The sequence below is a fragment of the Equus przewalskii genome, chromosome 21, assembly GCF_037783145.1.
Source record: "Equus przewalskii isolate Varuska chromosome 21, EquPr2, whole genome shotgun sequence".
NCBI classification, from domain to species: Eukaryota; Metazoa; Chordata; class Mammalia; order Perissodactyla; family Equidae; genus Equus; species Equus przewalskii.
In genome coordinates, this window is record NC_091851.1 from 27,380,985 (window position 1) to 27,398,254 (window position 17,270).

At 36.7% G+C, this 17,270-nt stretch overlaps 1 protein-coding gene across 10 annotated transcripts in view; it reads right to left on the reverse strand.

The window, feature by feature from the left end:
- The window catches only part of RBL1 (RB transcriptional corepressor like 1), a 64,200-nt gene that overhangs the window by 39,045 nt on the left and 7,885 nt on the right, over nucleotides 1-17,270 (reverse strand). For 8 of the 10 annotated variants that reach the window (XR_011530818.1, XR_011530817.1, XM_008535243.2 and 5 more), the window contains 9 exons: nucleotides 10,031-10,231; nucleotides 9,578-9,642; nucleotides 9,343-9,471; nucleotides 9,075-9,235; nucleotides 6,597-6,646; nucleotides 5,812-5,998; nucleotides 4,807-4,973; nucleotides 764-876; nucleotides 471-574 (listed from right to left, as the gene is read on the reverse strand). Coding sequence is in view for 8 of the 10 variants with exons in the window: in XM_008535243.2 (XP_008533465.1) it covers nucleotides 471-574; nucleotides 764-876; nucleotides 4,807-4,973; nucleotides 5,812-5,998; nucleotides 6,597-6,646; nucleotides 9,075-9,235; nucleotides 9,343-9,471; nucleotides 9,578-9,642; nucleotides 10,031-10,231 (1,177 nt within the window). In the remaining 2 variants the exon portion in view is untranslated. Of the gene's footprint in view, nucleotides 1-470; nucleotides 575-763; nucleotides 877-4,806; nucleotides 4,974-5,672; nucleotides 5,999-6,596; nucleotides 6,647-9,074; nucleotides 9,236-9,342; nucleotides 9,472-9,577; nucleotides 9,643-10,030; nucleotides 10,232-17,270 lie in introns of all 10 variants that reach the window. The other 2 variants (XM_070588352.1, XM_070588353.1) reach the window with 2 other exon arrangements.

Below are 17,270 nucleotides of genomic sequence, written 5' to 3' on the forward strand. Positions count from 1 at the left end.
ATGAGCAGTGCCATGTCTGTGCCCAGGATCCGAACTGGCAAAACCCTGGGCTGCAGAAGTAGAGCGCGCAAACTTAACCACTTGGCCACAGGGCTGGCCCCACAAAGCAATTTTTTTAGATAGTCACCAACATTTTATATGCCCCAAATCCCTGAGAAGTATGACAAATATCTTAATTATCAGTTGGCTTAATAGTTGGGGGTTTTCATTATTAGCTAGCTGGTAATGAAGGACAAAAAAAGATGATACTGATGGTGTACCAAAGATGAATTTTACATATTTCACATTTCTGCCTAGAGGTGGCTAGCTCCGGACGTGCCAAAGACAACTAAGGTAAACTAATATGTCATCTTGGCTAAGCATGTCATTAACTGCTGACTCCACAATGCACTATAGAACTTCTCAACACACTACTTCCAAGTTTAGAATTTTTGGACCTTGCCAGCAGCTGTGAGAGTGGATTTACTTACTGACATGTCCATTCCATGAAGTCGTCGAGTTTCCTGAACCATTATAGTCTCTAATATTTTATAATACAAAATTTCTGCAAGCTTTAGTCTGTTTACAGCAAAGTCTGCAGGAGAAATAAAGGGAAAATGTGCTAATGAAAAGTAGCCGTTAAGGACTAAAGAACAAAACTTATATAAACACAAATATGGTACATTAAGGCTAGCAAGGAAGGAAAAAAACCTTGAATTTCTACTTTTTGGGGGACAATCTATCTACTTTCAATGCTGTGTCAACTTTAGTTTTGTCTTCTTACCTATGTGAGATCCTGGCTGTTCATCTGTTGATTGTGTATAGTGTTGGCAGAAAGTCTCTCCTATTCCTTTCACTATTTTCATAATGTTTTCCATAGGATTACGCATACAAGATCTATAAAATACAAGAGGAACTCAATTATGAGGAAAAAACCCCAGACTACCAACATTTCTTCTTACAAGAATTAGTTTGGTTTTTAGGGACCAAAGTTCTGTTCTCAGCTGTAAACCTTCGTATGTAAACATTGCATATTTCAAACAAGTCTACAGCCTTTAAGTAAAATCATTCAGCATACTGTTTTGGAATTTCAACATTAGAGGAGTCAATGTCTTCTATATTACGCTTCTATTTATATGACATTCTAGAAAAGGTAAAACTATAGGGACAGAAAACATATCAGTGGTTGCCAGAGGTTGGGGATGGGATAGGGTTTGACTACAAAGGAGCATAAATTTGGGGGCATAATGGAACTGTTCTATGTCTTGATTGTGGTTGTTGGTGGTTACACAACCATATGCATTTGTCAAGTCTCATAGGACTGTAAGTAAAAAGGATGATTCTTATTGTATATTAATTATACTTCAATAAACCTGATTCAAGAAAAACAGATTTTACACATTCCATAGTTTTCTGGCACAGTCATTCCCATTCAGCCTTAAATCTTAATCTTTCCTTTTTGGCAGCAACCTTTTTCCTGGGAATCTCCTTCATGGTCTCGTTTAAATCAGCATTAATTTTGAAATTGTTGGCCTTGCATAAATTCTGCATAGTATCTAATGTCAAAATAGAACCAACTAGTAATCACCGCATGCTTTTAGTACGGATTTTGCGGCAACATAAATGACATATGAAGAAAACTGTTCTCAGGTTACTATGCTGAAATTCCATAATGTCAGAGTTCTGAATAGTATTTCTTCTGGTATTGAAGCAATTATGTTAAGGAAAAAGTTGACTTTTTGTTTGGCTTCTAAAATAAATGTCCAAATTGCCTATTTCTAAAAAGTTTACTAAATGCCTAGTGCAGTTAAACATACTCTTGTTTAATAGGGTGCTGCTAAATTTTGTTATTGTCATTACTAAATAATCTTTGTAACAAAACGTTTGTCAGTACTTTTCTCTCCTATTTTCAGGAAATAAATGTAGCCATTGTATGTATATACTACATTTTCTCTATTCACTCATCCATTCACGGACACTGAGGTTGCTTCCACATCTTGGCTATTGTGAGTAACGCTGCAGTGAACTTGGCCGTACAAATATCTCTTTGAGATCCTGTTTTCAATTCTTTTGGATATATACCCAGAAGGAGGATTTCTAGGTCATAAAAATTCTATTTTTAAGAGGAGGAATTTCCATATTGTTTTCCATACAAGCTACACAATTTTACAAACCACCAACAGTGGGCTAGGGTTCCAATTTCTCCACATATTCACCAACACTTGTTATTTTCTGTTTTTTTCAGAGTGGCCATTCTAATGGGCATGAGGTGATATCTCATTGTGGTTTTAATTTGCATTTGCCTGATGATTAGTAATGTTGAGAATTTTTTCATATGCTTGTTGGCCATTTGTATATCTTCTTTGGAGAAATGTCTATTCAAGTCCTTTGCCCATTTTTTAAACAGATGAATCTTCTTGTTACTGAGTTGTAGGAGTGGTTTACCCTCACTGTACCATGTTACATATTCTTCACAAACTCACTCTCAATGACTGCACAACCATCCATCTAGTAGACGAGTCATGGCTTTCCTCCCTAATCCTCTATGGTTAGAGACTTAGATTCTTTATGTACTTTGGATATTAACTCCTTATCTGTTATATGGTTTGCAGTTATTTTCTTCTATTCCAGTAGGCTGCCTTTTCACCCTGTTGATTATTTTCTTTACTGTGCAAAAGTATTTAAGTTTGAGATAGTCCCACTTGTTTATTTTTGCCTTTGTTACTTCTACTTTCAGTGTCATATCCAAGAAATCATTGCCCATTCAAATGTCGTGAAGTTTTTCCCTTATGTTTTCTTCTAGTTGTATAGTTTTAGGTGTCATGTTTAGGCCTTTAATCCATTTTGTGTTAACTTTTTTTTTTTTGGAGGAAGATTAGCCCTGAGCTAACTGTTGCCAATCCTCCTCTTTTTGCTGAGGAAGACTGGCCCTGAACTCACATCCGTGCTCATCTTCCTCTACTTTATATGTGGGACGCCTGCCACAGTATGGCCTGTCAAGCAGTGCCATGTCCACACCCAGGATCCGAAATGGCAAACCCTGAGCCACTGAAGTGGAATGTGTGTACTTAACTGCTGCGCCACTGGGCCGGTTCCATGTGTTAACTTTTTATATGGTGTAAGATAAGAGTCCATCTTCATTCTTTTTGCATGTGGATATCCAGTTTTCCCAATATCATTTGTTGAAGAGACCATCCTTTCCCCATAGTGTAGTCTCGGCACCCTTGTCAAAGATCATTTGACCATGTACGTGAAGGTGTATTTTGGGGCTTCTCTAGTCTGCTCCTTCGTTCTACATGTCTGTCTTTATGTGGATCCCATACTGTTTTGATTACTGTGGCTTTGTAATGTTTTGAAATCAGGATGTGTGAGGCCTCCAGCTTTGTTCTTCTTTCTGAAGATTGTTTTGGCTATTAAAGGTTCTTTGAAATTCCACACGAATTTTGGGATTTTTTTTTTTCTATTTCTGTAAAAAATGCCATTGGGATTTTGATAGGGATTGCACTGAATCTGTAGATTGCTTTGGGTAGTATGGACATTTTAACAATATTAAACTTTCCAACCCATGAATATGGAATATCTTCCCACTTGTTTGTTTCTAGGCTCTTTGTTTTTTGCAGTTTACATTTCCTCCCTCCTTTCTCTTGTTGCTATAAAACGTTTGCATAGTTGTCTTGCCACTTCTTTTCAACTTTCCATGCTTAAATGGGTAGTTCAGTCCAGACCTATTTATCCAAATGCTATGAGGGTAGATCTTCATGAAAGTCTTCCTACCTTACTTGCAATCTGCTTACCATACCCTGAGCTGTGTCTGAGGCTTGGGATTGTTCTGTCACCTTTTCTACAGATTGAAGGTTTGGGGAGTAGGGGGAGGGTTCAGCTGGTGCTATGTTCAGCTTTTATTGGAGGACAAGGGCTTTGCTTTCTTTTCTGAGATGTAGTTAAATGACCTCATTCCAGGATTCACTATACCTAGGTAAGGGCTATCTTCTAGTTCTAGGAAGATATCTCGCCAAATCAATAAGAAATCTTGGGAAATGTCAGGCCCGTGGAGATTTTCCATAGTTGTGCTGTGACTACTGACTTTCACTTGGGGAGGTTTCTCTGACTTTTTATCCACCTGCCTATTCAGCCCATTTGTTCTCTCCACATCTGGGGTATTAATGAACATTCTCAAGATCCTATCAATATACCCTCTTTCCCCAGTAATACTTCTTGGGGTTGAGGATACCAGAATCATTCATTTCCTTTCCTGACCACAACTTTGGAAATTTGTAGCATGAAATCCTATCTCTCTCCTCATTTGGTTACTCCTGATAGTTTGCTGGTTTTTACTATTCTCCTATTTCATTAGGTATTAGGAAAGAAGGTTCTCTAATCTAGGTTCAGCCTACCATCTTTACTAGGAAACATGCCTCTTTTTCTTAAATGATTGCATAAAATTCCATTTATGGTCGCACCATCAATATGTAATCAGTTTCCCATTTGATGCACATTAGATTGAACCCACTTAAAATTAATGTAAAAAGAAAAAAAATAATGCATAACTTAAGGGTAGTTAAAAAAGTGGAATGTCAGAGTTAAATATACTTTAAGATAGATTTAACCTTGAAAGTCTATTATAATACTACGAAATAATATTTATATATATGTATTTTTAACAGGTACTTCTATCTGATTTTATGTCAACATACTTTGTGACTGAAATGGTATAGTAAAACTTGCCAAATGTATATCTACAATCTCAAGAACTCTGAATATGCCAAAAGTAGAACACAGAATCTAATTTAAAAGAGACACTTAGAAAAATAATAGTAATGTACTTACTCAAAAATATTTATAAGTTGTTCACTTGGTGCATTTTTCAGTCCAGCCACAATACCCTGTAACCGGCTCACACTTTGGGTAGCTGAGGCAACAGGAGTAATGACTGCTTCTTTTTCTCGTAAATATCGTCGTCCTGTCAGTGGGGTAGAAGGTGCAAATGATGTTTTCTGTCAGAAAAGAAAAACCTGTGAGATTAAAAAGTTACCTTCCCCTGTCATTATGTGTTTAATTCAGTACATATGCCATCTTATTTTGTCATATTTAGTAGGTTACTTTTTCCCCTCTTCTGGTTACCCATCAAATTTTTACCAATATTATGCTAATAACACCCTTACATTTGAGTAACACTTTTTCAAAGTATTTTCTGCCTATAACCTCATTTTATCTTCACCACACTCATTTGAAACACAACATACACATTTTCATTTTACATATGAGGAAATAAGCACAGAGAAGGTAAAAAGCTTGTTTAAGCTAACATAGTTAATGGCAGAGCTTGGACTAAAACTTAGGTTTTCTACCTTCTAAGCCAGTGAATTTTCCATTAGACCTCATCCTCCAACACATTTCACACATAAATAACAGAATTAAGCCTTGGCTACTAACAATCAAGTCCAGTATTATATGGCTGAAGCTTGGGAAGAGCATATAGTCTGTCATGGGTAGGAAAGCAAACTAAATTTCAAAGCAACAGGACAGTGGCCAAAGTGATGCAAAGAAAGAACGGTAAGAAAGCATAGATCCTTCTTTATGTCAAAAGACATACTCTACTGAAAAACCCAGGCGTTCTGGGAAAACATATGCAAAATATGAAAAATAGCAACAAATGAGTTAAAAATACTAAGTGCCATAGTTTTAAAAATTACCTTTTAAAGGCTTTCATGAAAAATATCAGTTAATAGAAGAAACTCAAGATTTAACTTGAAAGATGCTTCTGCTGTTAGTAGAATCACACACAGAGAGAAAAAGATCATTCAAGACTGAGGCCAGGCTAGGTTATATTACTTTTTCAAAGTGCTGTTGAAGATTACACTCCACATTAGCCTGTGCTGTCAGTTTCCCTAATGGGGCATCACCAGTGAACTTTCGAGGAGTTCCAATTTCCTCTTCTGCATCTGCTCCCAAAAAGATCCTCTCATCAAAATCACCAACAGTTAAAACATACTCTTCATACTCCTTGTTCACTGCTTTGCTGAAAAGAGAATTATTTTAAGCTGCTAGAATAAAACTAAGTTACACAATGGATTTATCTTGACTTGAAGATAGATTTGGACTCCACAGCCTGGAAAAGCTGATGACTTTCTAGTTTTTATTAACTCTGACCATCTAACATATCAGAGGTTCCTATCTGATTATGGATAGTCTTCACATTCATATACACAGCAATAAATTACTTGGAAAAGTAAAGGAAAAGAGAATACATACTTAATCTGAAAACTAGTTGAACCTAATAAAGATCTGATCACTGAAGAAACAATAGTGGCTTTGAAGTACAAGCACATTCCGAATTTGCCAACATTTGATTAATAAAAGAATGCAAAATCAAATACATAAGTCATTGGGTCCATTCATGAGTTTATCAGGACAGCAGCTGTTTTAAGTGCCAATGGTTTCTTAGAATAAATATACTTAAAGACAACAAGGCTTAATGACAACACCCACTCAATGCCACCAACTCAGAAGGAACTCGAATTTCAAGCTCCTTTGACATGTTTCACTTTACAAATTGCAACAAATCATTATTGACAGCCTATAAAATGCCAGATACCACTTAGTGCTAGATTACTTACCTATTATCAGTAAAACTGGAAAGGTCCAGGAGGCAGTCTCCTTTCAAAATCTGGGAAGAAAAAGTCATTTTGTGACATCATATAATTAAGCATATTAACGTACACACAAAGACATAACACTTACCTAAATTTTCACATTGGTAGTTATAAATAACACATACATAAAACAGAATTACTAAATATTTCTTTCAGACCAGTAAATCCTATTTAGCATGCAAATAAAATATTAAAAAATACTTAAAGTCAAGTTTTGAGAATACTTTGAAATTAGTCTATGGCAGTGGTTTCCAAATTTTAGTGACATGAGAGTCACTTAGGAAAACTTGTTAAAAATTGGGGGCCAGCCCGGTGGCCTAGTGGTTAAATTTGCACACTCTGCTTTGGCGGCCTGGGTTTGCAGGTTTGGATCCCAGGTGCAGACACATACCACTCGTCAGCCATGCTGTGGTGGCAACCCACATACAAAACAGAGGAAGAGTGGCACAGATGTTAGCTCAGGGAAAACCTTCCTCAAGCAAAAAGAGGAAGAGTGGCAATGGATGTTAAATCAGGGAGAACCTTCCTCAGCAAAAAAAAAAAAACAGGAAAGCAAACTGATGGACCTCAAGGCCTGAGCTGAGGCAGCATTTTTTTTTTTGAGGAAGATTAGCCCTGAGTTAACTGTTGTCAGTCCTCCTCTTTTTGCTGAAGAACACTGGCCCTGAGCTAACATCCATGCCCATCTTCCTCTGCTTTATATGTGGGACACCTACCATAGCATGGCTTGCCAAGCAGTGCCATGTCCACACTCGGGATCCAAACCGGTGAACCCCAGGCTGCTGAAGCAGAACCTTCGAACTTAACTGCCGCACCACTGGGCCAGCCCTAAGGCAGCATTTTTAACAAATTCCCCAAGTGATGCTCATGAAAGCTGCCCAATTTTAAACAGCAGTCTATGGAGAAGGGAAAAGGACATTTATGGAATGATTATATGTGTCAGACAAGTAAAAGATTCAAAGGGAATATAGGTACTGTTGCTGGTAAGAGAGAAAAACTACACTGTCATTAATATTTTCTGTGTACGCAAATTATACTTAGATTACTACATATCAAGGCTTGCAAACTCAAATGCTTTCATGGGTCAGAGTTCAACATATATAAATGAAGAGGGCAGAAAGTGCACTTTCCATCCTAAAAGAGGTGGAAATGATTTACCTTGACAAGAGCTACCCATGTAAAAATTCATGTAGAAATTCCAACCTAGTTTTGCCATAGCTTCTGATTTTTAAAAGATTTTCATATAAAAGGTCTTTATATGTAAATTAAAAATTGAACAAAAGAAAAACAAAGAACACCCTACAAAGGCCAAACAGGACATCTGTGGCCCATAGGTAAGAAAACCATCGTCCAAACCAGGATACTTCTGTAGTGAAAGGAGGTGCTATAATAATCATGCCAAGAAAATGGCCAAAAACCAGATAATTGAGGCAAACCAAGATGTATGGTCATTGTACCCAGGGGCCACTAGTGTGTTGCTTCTGCAGAGCACAATGGACATCATCCTTTGGTTCCTTTAAGAGTTTACTCGCTGGAGATGTTTAACATACAGACCAGGAACCATTACTTACACACACACACACACACACAAATACATACATATATATATATATATATATATATATATATGTATATATTTGAGGAAAGATAAGACTAAATACAAAAGTTTATATAAGAGAAGAACCACCCAGTAAGGAAAGACTTTATGCTCAAAGAAAAATCTCCTAATATTTGCCAAGAGGGAGGACCATAGGGATGACCTAATCCAAATCTGTTTTTTCACCAAAAAGAAAACTCAACGCCTAACTGGATTAAGTAGCTCCAGGTAGGGGAAATAAGAAATTGAGACCCAAAGGAACAAACCAATTCATAAACAGAGAAATAGGTAAGTAAATTATTGAGAAAAAAAATCCAGAAAGCATGTAGGTAGCCTGCAAGTGGCTACAAAACTGTAAGGGATTTTCTGCTCTATTTATATGGAATTAAAGCTAAAGTTGTCACACATCACCCTACTTTTAGTAAATAGCAGTTATTCAAATTGTGGCAGTAAATTAGCTTATTCTGACCTCCTACTTTTCATAATTCTTTATCAGCTTACTCTGATGTTCTTTTCTTCATGATTCTTTACCAGAACCTCCTATGGCTGCCTCTGATAGTGCACTTACTTGACACTACATATGACTGGTCACATTCGTCAACAGCTCAGTTTTGCTCATCACAGAAGATCATAGGACAATTCTGTACCACAACAGAGGCTGAAACCTGGGAATCTTGACCCTGAGTTCTATAATGTTTAGAACTTGTTGAAAACGTTTTTCCCTTTGAGGCTGCTACTGCTGACTCCTAAAAATCTTAGTCAATTAAAACTAACAACTAGGATACACAACCATGCACTGAAGCTTTAAAAAAAAAAAGTGAGTCATTTAATCATAAGTACAGTACCTTCCTATCAAAGAGTTTTGAAATATATGGCTTAAAGTAGTGCTCCTTTATTCCTTTGGCTTCTACTAGAAGTCCGTCATGCAGTTCACACAGAACAGAAATGATGCAGGGAGGCTCTTCAGAAGCCCTGAAGTCGGCAGTATGGAAATCAGATGGTAAACCTAGTGCAGCAGGGTGTGAAGAGCAACAAGGGGGGAAAAGAATATGGTCAACTTTTAAAACTCTTTTTCTAAAAATGATCAGTTTTTGAAAATAAATAAGGCCTTACCTTTAAATGACGGATTTAGCAAGTCACGTCTATTTGGGCATATAATGGCATTGGCAAAAATCAGATCCAAGCAGCACAGGAGTAAATGATAAGAGTTTACTAAATCATCTCCAATCATACGAAAATTACCTTTATAAGAAAAAAAATGAAAGACACAAAGACCAGAAACCTCTCATGTCAAATAGCACCAAGTTCCCATAGCAGAAATGTAAAACCACTGAAACTGTCACCTTACCCTTAGTATAAACAAAGAGCGTCCAACAGAAATTAAAGAGATCCTTAACACTGCAAGGAATCCTCCTAAAACGGGGAAAAAAAATGTACTGACTAGATAGCGAAATATCACTCCACATTTGTCATTTAAACTGAAACAGCAAATATAAATAACAAATAGTAAAGTCCAATTACATATAAAATTCCATTCACAAAAGACAATCTATGTTTCACTAAATGGACTTAAACAATTAAGCCTTTCCAATTTGCATAAAATAATCAGGACATAGAAAAATAAGTAAAAGTATTACCCTGAACTTCCAGATATGGGTAATTATAGATGGATTTAAAAAGAAATCTAAGTTTTTTGCAGATGCATACTTCTGGTAAAAAGCAGACTTTTAAAAATGCAAATTCCCTTAATAAGTTTGTATCATAATTTTTATGTCAATTATACAAGGATTAAGGGTCTCACCTCTGCTTCCTGCTTCGTGGTAACTTTGGTGGCTCTTCATATGGATTTTGAAATATATCTAAAAATATTGGCTCAAATTTTTTGAAAATTACAGTAGACACCTCAAAATTTCTTTCTAGCCTTTCTATACGTTCACGAAACTCTTGTGGCATATTTGACATGTCCATCCACTTCTTCATTTTATTAAAAAACTGTATTAAACTAAAAAAATAGAAAAAAGCAACTTTAAAATGAGTCCATATAACAGATGGAAAAGGAAACATTCCATTTATATCTAAGAATCTTTATTAAAAAGCCTAAATTTATTAAAAAAAAGAAAAAGTAAACAAAGAACCAAAAACCTCACTCCCAGGTACTATGCAACTGCTTTGGTTCCCAGAATTACCATGGGAATATAGATTTTGAATCAATGGTTATTACATAAAATGTCTTCTACTATGCAGGGAGTGACAGTATCTACTTCTTTTATTGGCTACAGCACTTAGGGCATTACAGACAATGCTTTGCACATCAATTACAAAGTAAATGTTAGTCAACAGATTGATGAGGTCACAGAATTAGTCTGAGGAAAGACAGAATCTTGCAAGTGGTGGATTCTGGACATTGATCACAAAGCACCAGACTGCTACAGGTTAGGAATAAAATTCAAGTGTTCCAACATGTGGTTCCATCACCACACATAAACTAAGAAGGTAGCACATACCCAGAAAATCACTTAATAGATTATTATTCTACCTTTTTGGCTTATCCAATTATGGGTATATTTTTTATGTTCCCACGTTAGTACCGTCTTAGATTGAAAATTTGTAGTGTTAAAGCTTATTTAAGTGTCTTGCACTATATACGGAGTGACAACTAATTTTTTTTTCAAAAAAAAGGTGATAGAAGACATCATCAGTTAATTGTCCATAGGTATTCAAACCCCAGACATGCTGACTGAAATCTGAGAATCTAAGAATCTTTTTAAAAAGTTCTTATCATGGGGCCGGCCCTGTGGCTGAGTGGTTAAGTTCTCTTGCTCTGCTTCAGTGGCCCAGGGTTTTGCCAGTTTGGATCCTGGGTGCGGACATGGCACTGCTGGTCAGGCCATGCTGAGGTGGCGTCCCACATGCCACAACTAGAAGGACCCACAACCGAAATATACAACTATGTACTGGGGGGGACTTGGGGGGGAAAAAAAGCAGGGAAAAAAAAGTTCTTAGCAGCAGCAGCAAAAAAATTTTGCCGGATTACTTAATTTTTTTTTGGCTAACAAATTACAGCCCCTTATATAGGACTTTGTTTTGGAGGTGGGGGATGCTCAGTACGTGAAATCCTTTCCTTTGTCTGAGGAAATTTCCCACTTTTGAGTCTTGCCTTCTACTAGATAGATCAGCTACACTGGAAGTTAGGGTGAATGTATAAAACCTGAGATCTTTGATCAGATATATCTGCTTGAGATTTTGAATGTGGAGCTGGTGGTGCAGAGAAGCAAGGAAGTGGTAAATTCTTACAGCAGGATCAATAGCAATATTTAGCTCCTAGGAACAAAAACAGTGGCAATGTCCAGGGATGGCCATGCAAGCTGTGTTCTTGTTAGATGGATTCTGTGGTATGTTTTTTGGGAATGTAGCCAGCCTCCTTTTATTCCTGGCTATTTTCCAAGCTTAATTTCTCAAGTCATCCTAAAGACTTTGTAAGCTATCCAATATCCTTCTAGTAAATTTCTTTTCTCCTTAAGTTAGCAAAGTTGGTAGTTGGTATCTCTCTTTTATAAACAAGAGCCTTGACTAATACATCCTCATATAAATCTAAAAACGGCTGTCCTAACCTGGAACAAAGTGCATCAGAGTGTTTGAAAACAAAAACACTTATAGCATTGTTACCACAAACTAGGATTGTGATTTTTAAAACTAAAATAAGTAAACTTCATGGCTTTTAAAACAATTCTGTTCACTTGGATTCTATTATAAAAAACACACTACTCCAATACACGAAAAGATGCTCCACATCATTAACCATCAGGGAAATACAAATCAAAACCACAATGAGATACCACTTCATGACTACTAAGAGGGAGGTAATATTAAAGACAGATAAGTGTTGGCAAGGATGTGGATAAAATGGAACCTTCATACACTGATGGTGGGAATGTAAACTGCTGTGGTCACTTTGGAAAACAGTCTGACAGTTCCTCAAAAGGTTAAACACAGAGTTACCATATGACCCAACAATTCCACTCATACACATATATATACACACAAGAGAAATGAAAATATATGCCTACACAAAAACTTGTAAACAAATGTTCATAGCAGAATTATTCCTAATAGCCAAAAGGTGGAAACAACTCAAATGCCCTTCAACTAATAAATGGATAAACAAAATGTGGTATATCCATACAATGGAATATTATTCAGCCACAAAAAAATGAAGTGCGGATACATGCTACAACATGGATGAACCGTGAAAATATTATACCAAGTAAAAGAAGTGAATCATAAAGGAATACCATATATTATATGATTTCACTTATAGGAAATGTCCAGAATAGATAATTCAATCGAAACAGAAAGTAGATTAGTGGTTGCCAAAGGATAGGGGTTGGGGGGCTGGAGAATAAGGAATGAATACTAATGGGTATGAGGATTCTTTTGGGGGGATGAAAATGTTCCAGAGTTGATCGTGGTGAATACATGAATATATTAAAAGCTGCTGAATTGTACACGTAAATGGATGAACTGTATAGTATGTGCGTTAAAATCCAATAAGGTTGTTTAAAAAATCAAAAATACTACTTCCAAAAAGGTACAGTGAAATGTTCTAGAGGTATTAATTTGTTCACCTTTCTAGGGACAACTTGGCAACATGAATAAAAAGCATTAAAAATCCTCAAATTCATCCAAAAATTGCTTTTATAAGAATCTAAATTAAGAAGAAAGTCGAGGGGCCAGCCCTGTGGCCAAGTGGTTAAGTTTGCACGCTCCACTTTGGTGGCCCAGAGTTTCGCTGGTTTGAATCCTGGGAGCGGACAGGGCACCACTTGTCAGATCACGCTGAGGCGGCATTCCACATAGCACAACCAGAAGGATCTACAACTATGTACTGGGGGACATTGGGGAGAAAAAGAAGACTGGCAACAGATGTTAGCTCAGGTGCCAATCTTTAAAAACAAAAAAAAAGTCAGTCAAAGATATGGACACAAATATCTATACAAAGATGCATACCACGATAACCTTTGTGTGACAATTTTCCTTTTTTTAATAGATAATGCACAACTACAAAATTAGTCTTCTGCCAAAAGTGTATATCTCCATGGACTTATATAATGCCTCATGCACTGTCATGGTATTCCACACAGCATTACTTCTGATCAAGGAACTTACTTCACAGGAAATAAAGTGTGGCAATGGGCCCATGCTCATGGAATTCACTAGTCTTACCATGTTCCCTACCAACTTGGAGCTGCTGTCTTGAAAGAACTGTGGAATGACTTTTTGAAGACTCAGTTACAGTGCCAGCTAGGTGGCAAGACCTTGCATGGCTGGGGTAAGGTTCTTCGGGGAGCTGTATATGCTCTGAATCAGGAATCAAGGGACGGAAATGGGAGTGGCACCACTCACTATTACCCCTGGTAACCCACCAGCAAAATTTTTGCTTCCTGACCCCATGACATTATGCTCTGTTGGCCTAAAGGACTTATTTCCAAAAAGAGGAATGCTTCCACCAAGAGATACACCAATGATCCACTGAAGACTGCCATCTGGGCACTTTGGGCTCCTTATGCCTCTAAAGCAACAGGCAAAGAAGGGAGTTCCTGTGCTGGGTGGAGTCACTGATCCCAACTATCAAGGAGAAACTGGAGTGCTACTCCACAATGGAGGTAAAGAAGAGTAGAATACAGGAGATCCCTTAGGGCATCACTTAGTATTACCACGCTCTGTGATTAAAGTCAATGGAAAACTACGACAGCGCAATTCAGGCAGGACGACTAACGGTCCAAACTCTTCAGAAATGAAGGTCTGGGTCACCCCACCAGGTAAGAATCATAACCAGCTAAGGTGCTTGCTGAGGTCAAAGGACAAATGGACTGGGCAGTGGAAGAAGGTAGTTATAAATACCAACTACAACCATGTGACCAGTTACAGAAATAAGGACTGTAATTGTTATGAGTATTTCTTCCATGTTTTATTATAAATATGTGTATGTGTATATATGTATCAAATATCTTTGTATTCTTTCCTCTCTTATCCCCTTGTCCTGTAACATAATATGTACCAACTTTATAGTATTTAAATTATAGGATATCAAGGAGAAGAGTAAACATCACCCAAGGACTTTGCATCCTCTCTTGAGGAAAGAGTTAGTGCATTTTTGGTTGTATGTGGGATCATGTAGGTGAAAGTATGATCTTGTTATTGTCTTTACATAGGGATTAAGTATGGTTTAAGAAGATGTGTATGGGTGCCCAGACATTTGGTCAAACATTATTCTGGATGGTTCTGTGAAATATTTTTTTTGGATGAAATTAACATTTAGATTAGTGAATTCTGAGTACAGCACATTACTCTTCATGATACAGGTGGGCCTTGTCCAATCAGGTGAAGGTCTTAACAAAGAAAACCTGACCTCCTCCCAAGTGAGAAGGACTTCTGCCTGCAGACTGCCTTTGTATTAAAACTACAACTCTTCCCTGGGTCTCCAGCCTGCTGGCCTACCCCAGGTTTTGAACTCTTCAAGCCTCCACAATTGTGTGAGCCAATAGCTTAAAATAAATGACTTTCCCTCGCCCTCCACCCCACATATGTGCACATTCATTCTCTAACATAATATAATATATATTATAAGTAGATACATATATTTTTTACACATTCTATTGGTTCTGCTTCTCTGGAGAACTCTAACTAACATACATATCATTTTTTCTGAATCAACTGAGAGTAAGGTGTGGATATCATGCCCCTTTACTCAAAAATATCTCACTTTCTATTTTCTGAGAAAGAGGACATTGTCTTTACCTAACCAAGTGCAATTATCAAAATCAGAAAATTTTACACTGATAAAATACTACTGATTCACATTTAAATTTAAAATTCACCAATTGTCCCAATAATAATGTTCTTTATAGCAATTTTTAATTTCCAAATCTAGGATCTAATCCAGCAGCATACATTGTATTTATATGTTATTTCCTTTTAGTTTCCTTTAATCTGGAACAGTTCCTCAGACTCTCTTTCGTGACACCAACATTTTGGAAGAGAACAGGCCAGTTATTTTGTGGTCCCTAATATGGGTTTGTCTCATGCTTCCCTCATTATTAGATTTAGGCTTTGTATTTTTGACAGAGTACTATATAAGTGATGTCATATCCTCAGAGGATCATATCCATTTGTCCCATTACTGCTGATAACTCTGCACTTGATTTAGGTGGTATCTACCAAGTTTTCCACCTCAAAATTTCTATTTTCCCTTTGTAATTAATTGGTGACTTGTAGGGAGATATTCTGCAATTATGTAAATATTCTGCTCTCACCAGACTTCTATCCACTCGTTTTAGCATCCACTGATGATTCTTCCCTCAACCAATTATTACCATGAGGTTGAAATGGTGATTTGTTTCTAACTACCAATTCTCTACATTTATTAGTTGGTATTCTAATGTAAGGAAGAGGTTTCCCTTCTTCCCTATTTATCAACATAGATTTTATTCAGTTATAATCTATTACTGTCCTTATTCATTTCAATGTTCAAATTATCCCAGATTTGACTACCAACATGAGGCTTTTCAAGATAGCCTATGTCCAGGGGCCAGTCCCGTGGCAGAGTAGCTAAGTTCACATGCTCTCCTTCAGCAGCTCAGGGTTTTGCTGGTTCGAATCCTGGGCGTGGACATGGCACCGCTCGTCAAGCCATGCTGAGGCGGCATCCCACATGCCACAACTAGAAGGACCCACAACTAAAAATACACAACTATGTACTGGGGGGCTTTGGGGAGTAAAAGGAAAAATAAAATGTTAAAAAAAAAAAAGATAGCCTATGTCCCTTGGACACAATCCCAACATTTTTCGTGCACTTCCTTTACTTTCTGGCATAATAGGCTGATCCAGGTTCTTCAGAAAAAATAGGTCTGCCCCAGCTTTTGAATCACCCATTTCCCTGAAGACATGATGCTAAGTGAAATAAGCCAGTCACAAAAGGATAAATACTGTATGATTCCACTTACATGAAGTACCTAGAACAGTCAAAATCATAAAGACAGAAAGTAGAACGGTGGTTGCCAAGGGCTAGGAGCAGGAGGAAAAGGAGAGTCACTGTTCAACTGGTATGGAGTTCCAGTTCGGGAAGATGAAAAAGTTCTGGAGATGGATGGTGGTGATGGTTGCACAAAACGTGAATGTATTTAATGCCACTGAATTGTACATTTAAAATTGGTTAAAATGGTAAATTTTATGTTACGTATATTTTAACACACACAACACCAAAAACAAATTATAGAGATGGTAAATATGGGGCATATGTCCCAATATTGGCACACTACTGAATTTTAATGGCACTCCAAAGATAAAAAAGAAAATTACTTTGTAAAAAACTAACATCATCAATGTTCCAATTAAAATATATAAAAAATAATTTTTCATGAAGTAAATTTTTACTCAGGCTCTATCAAATATAAAAATAATGAATAAACAAAAGTCATCTTGATTTAAATCACAAGTTACTGAAAAACTTGTGAAAAAATGTGGAAAAATTACTTCTCAATACTTAAAACAATGAGATGCAGACTTCTTTATTAAAATGAATTAAAAATTCAAATTGCACAACAGATACTACTTTTTAAAATACTACACAATAATAAAACAAATTTTTACATGAAAATTTTTTTTAAATTTGTAAGTTGTTTTGGTTAAGTTTTTGTTTTTGCAAACTGAAACTGAAGAGGAACACAGTTCAAAAGAGACATACTAATATAGATCTGTGTGTAGATACACATGTGATACAGCATGGACTTGGGAGGCTCTGCCCCTTACCAGGTGCATATAACCTCTGGGAGTTAATTTAATCTCTTAGTGATTTGATTACCTTATCTGGAAAACAAGATTTATTTCATGGAATTACTGTGAGGATTAAATGAATAAATACATGCAAACCCTTAGTACATAGTAAGTGTCTGGCACACATGTAAGTACTCAATAAAAATCTGCTAGTTTTACATGTGTATCTATAACCTATACTTATATAGCCTTTTCCAGTAGGATTTAGT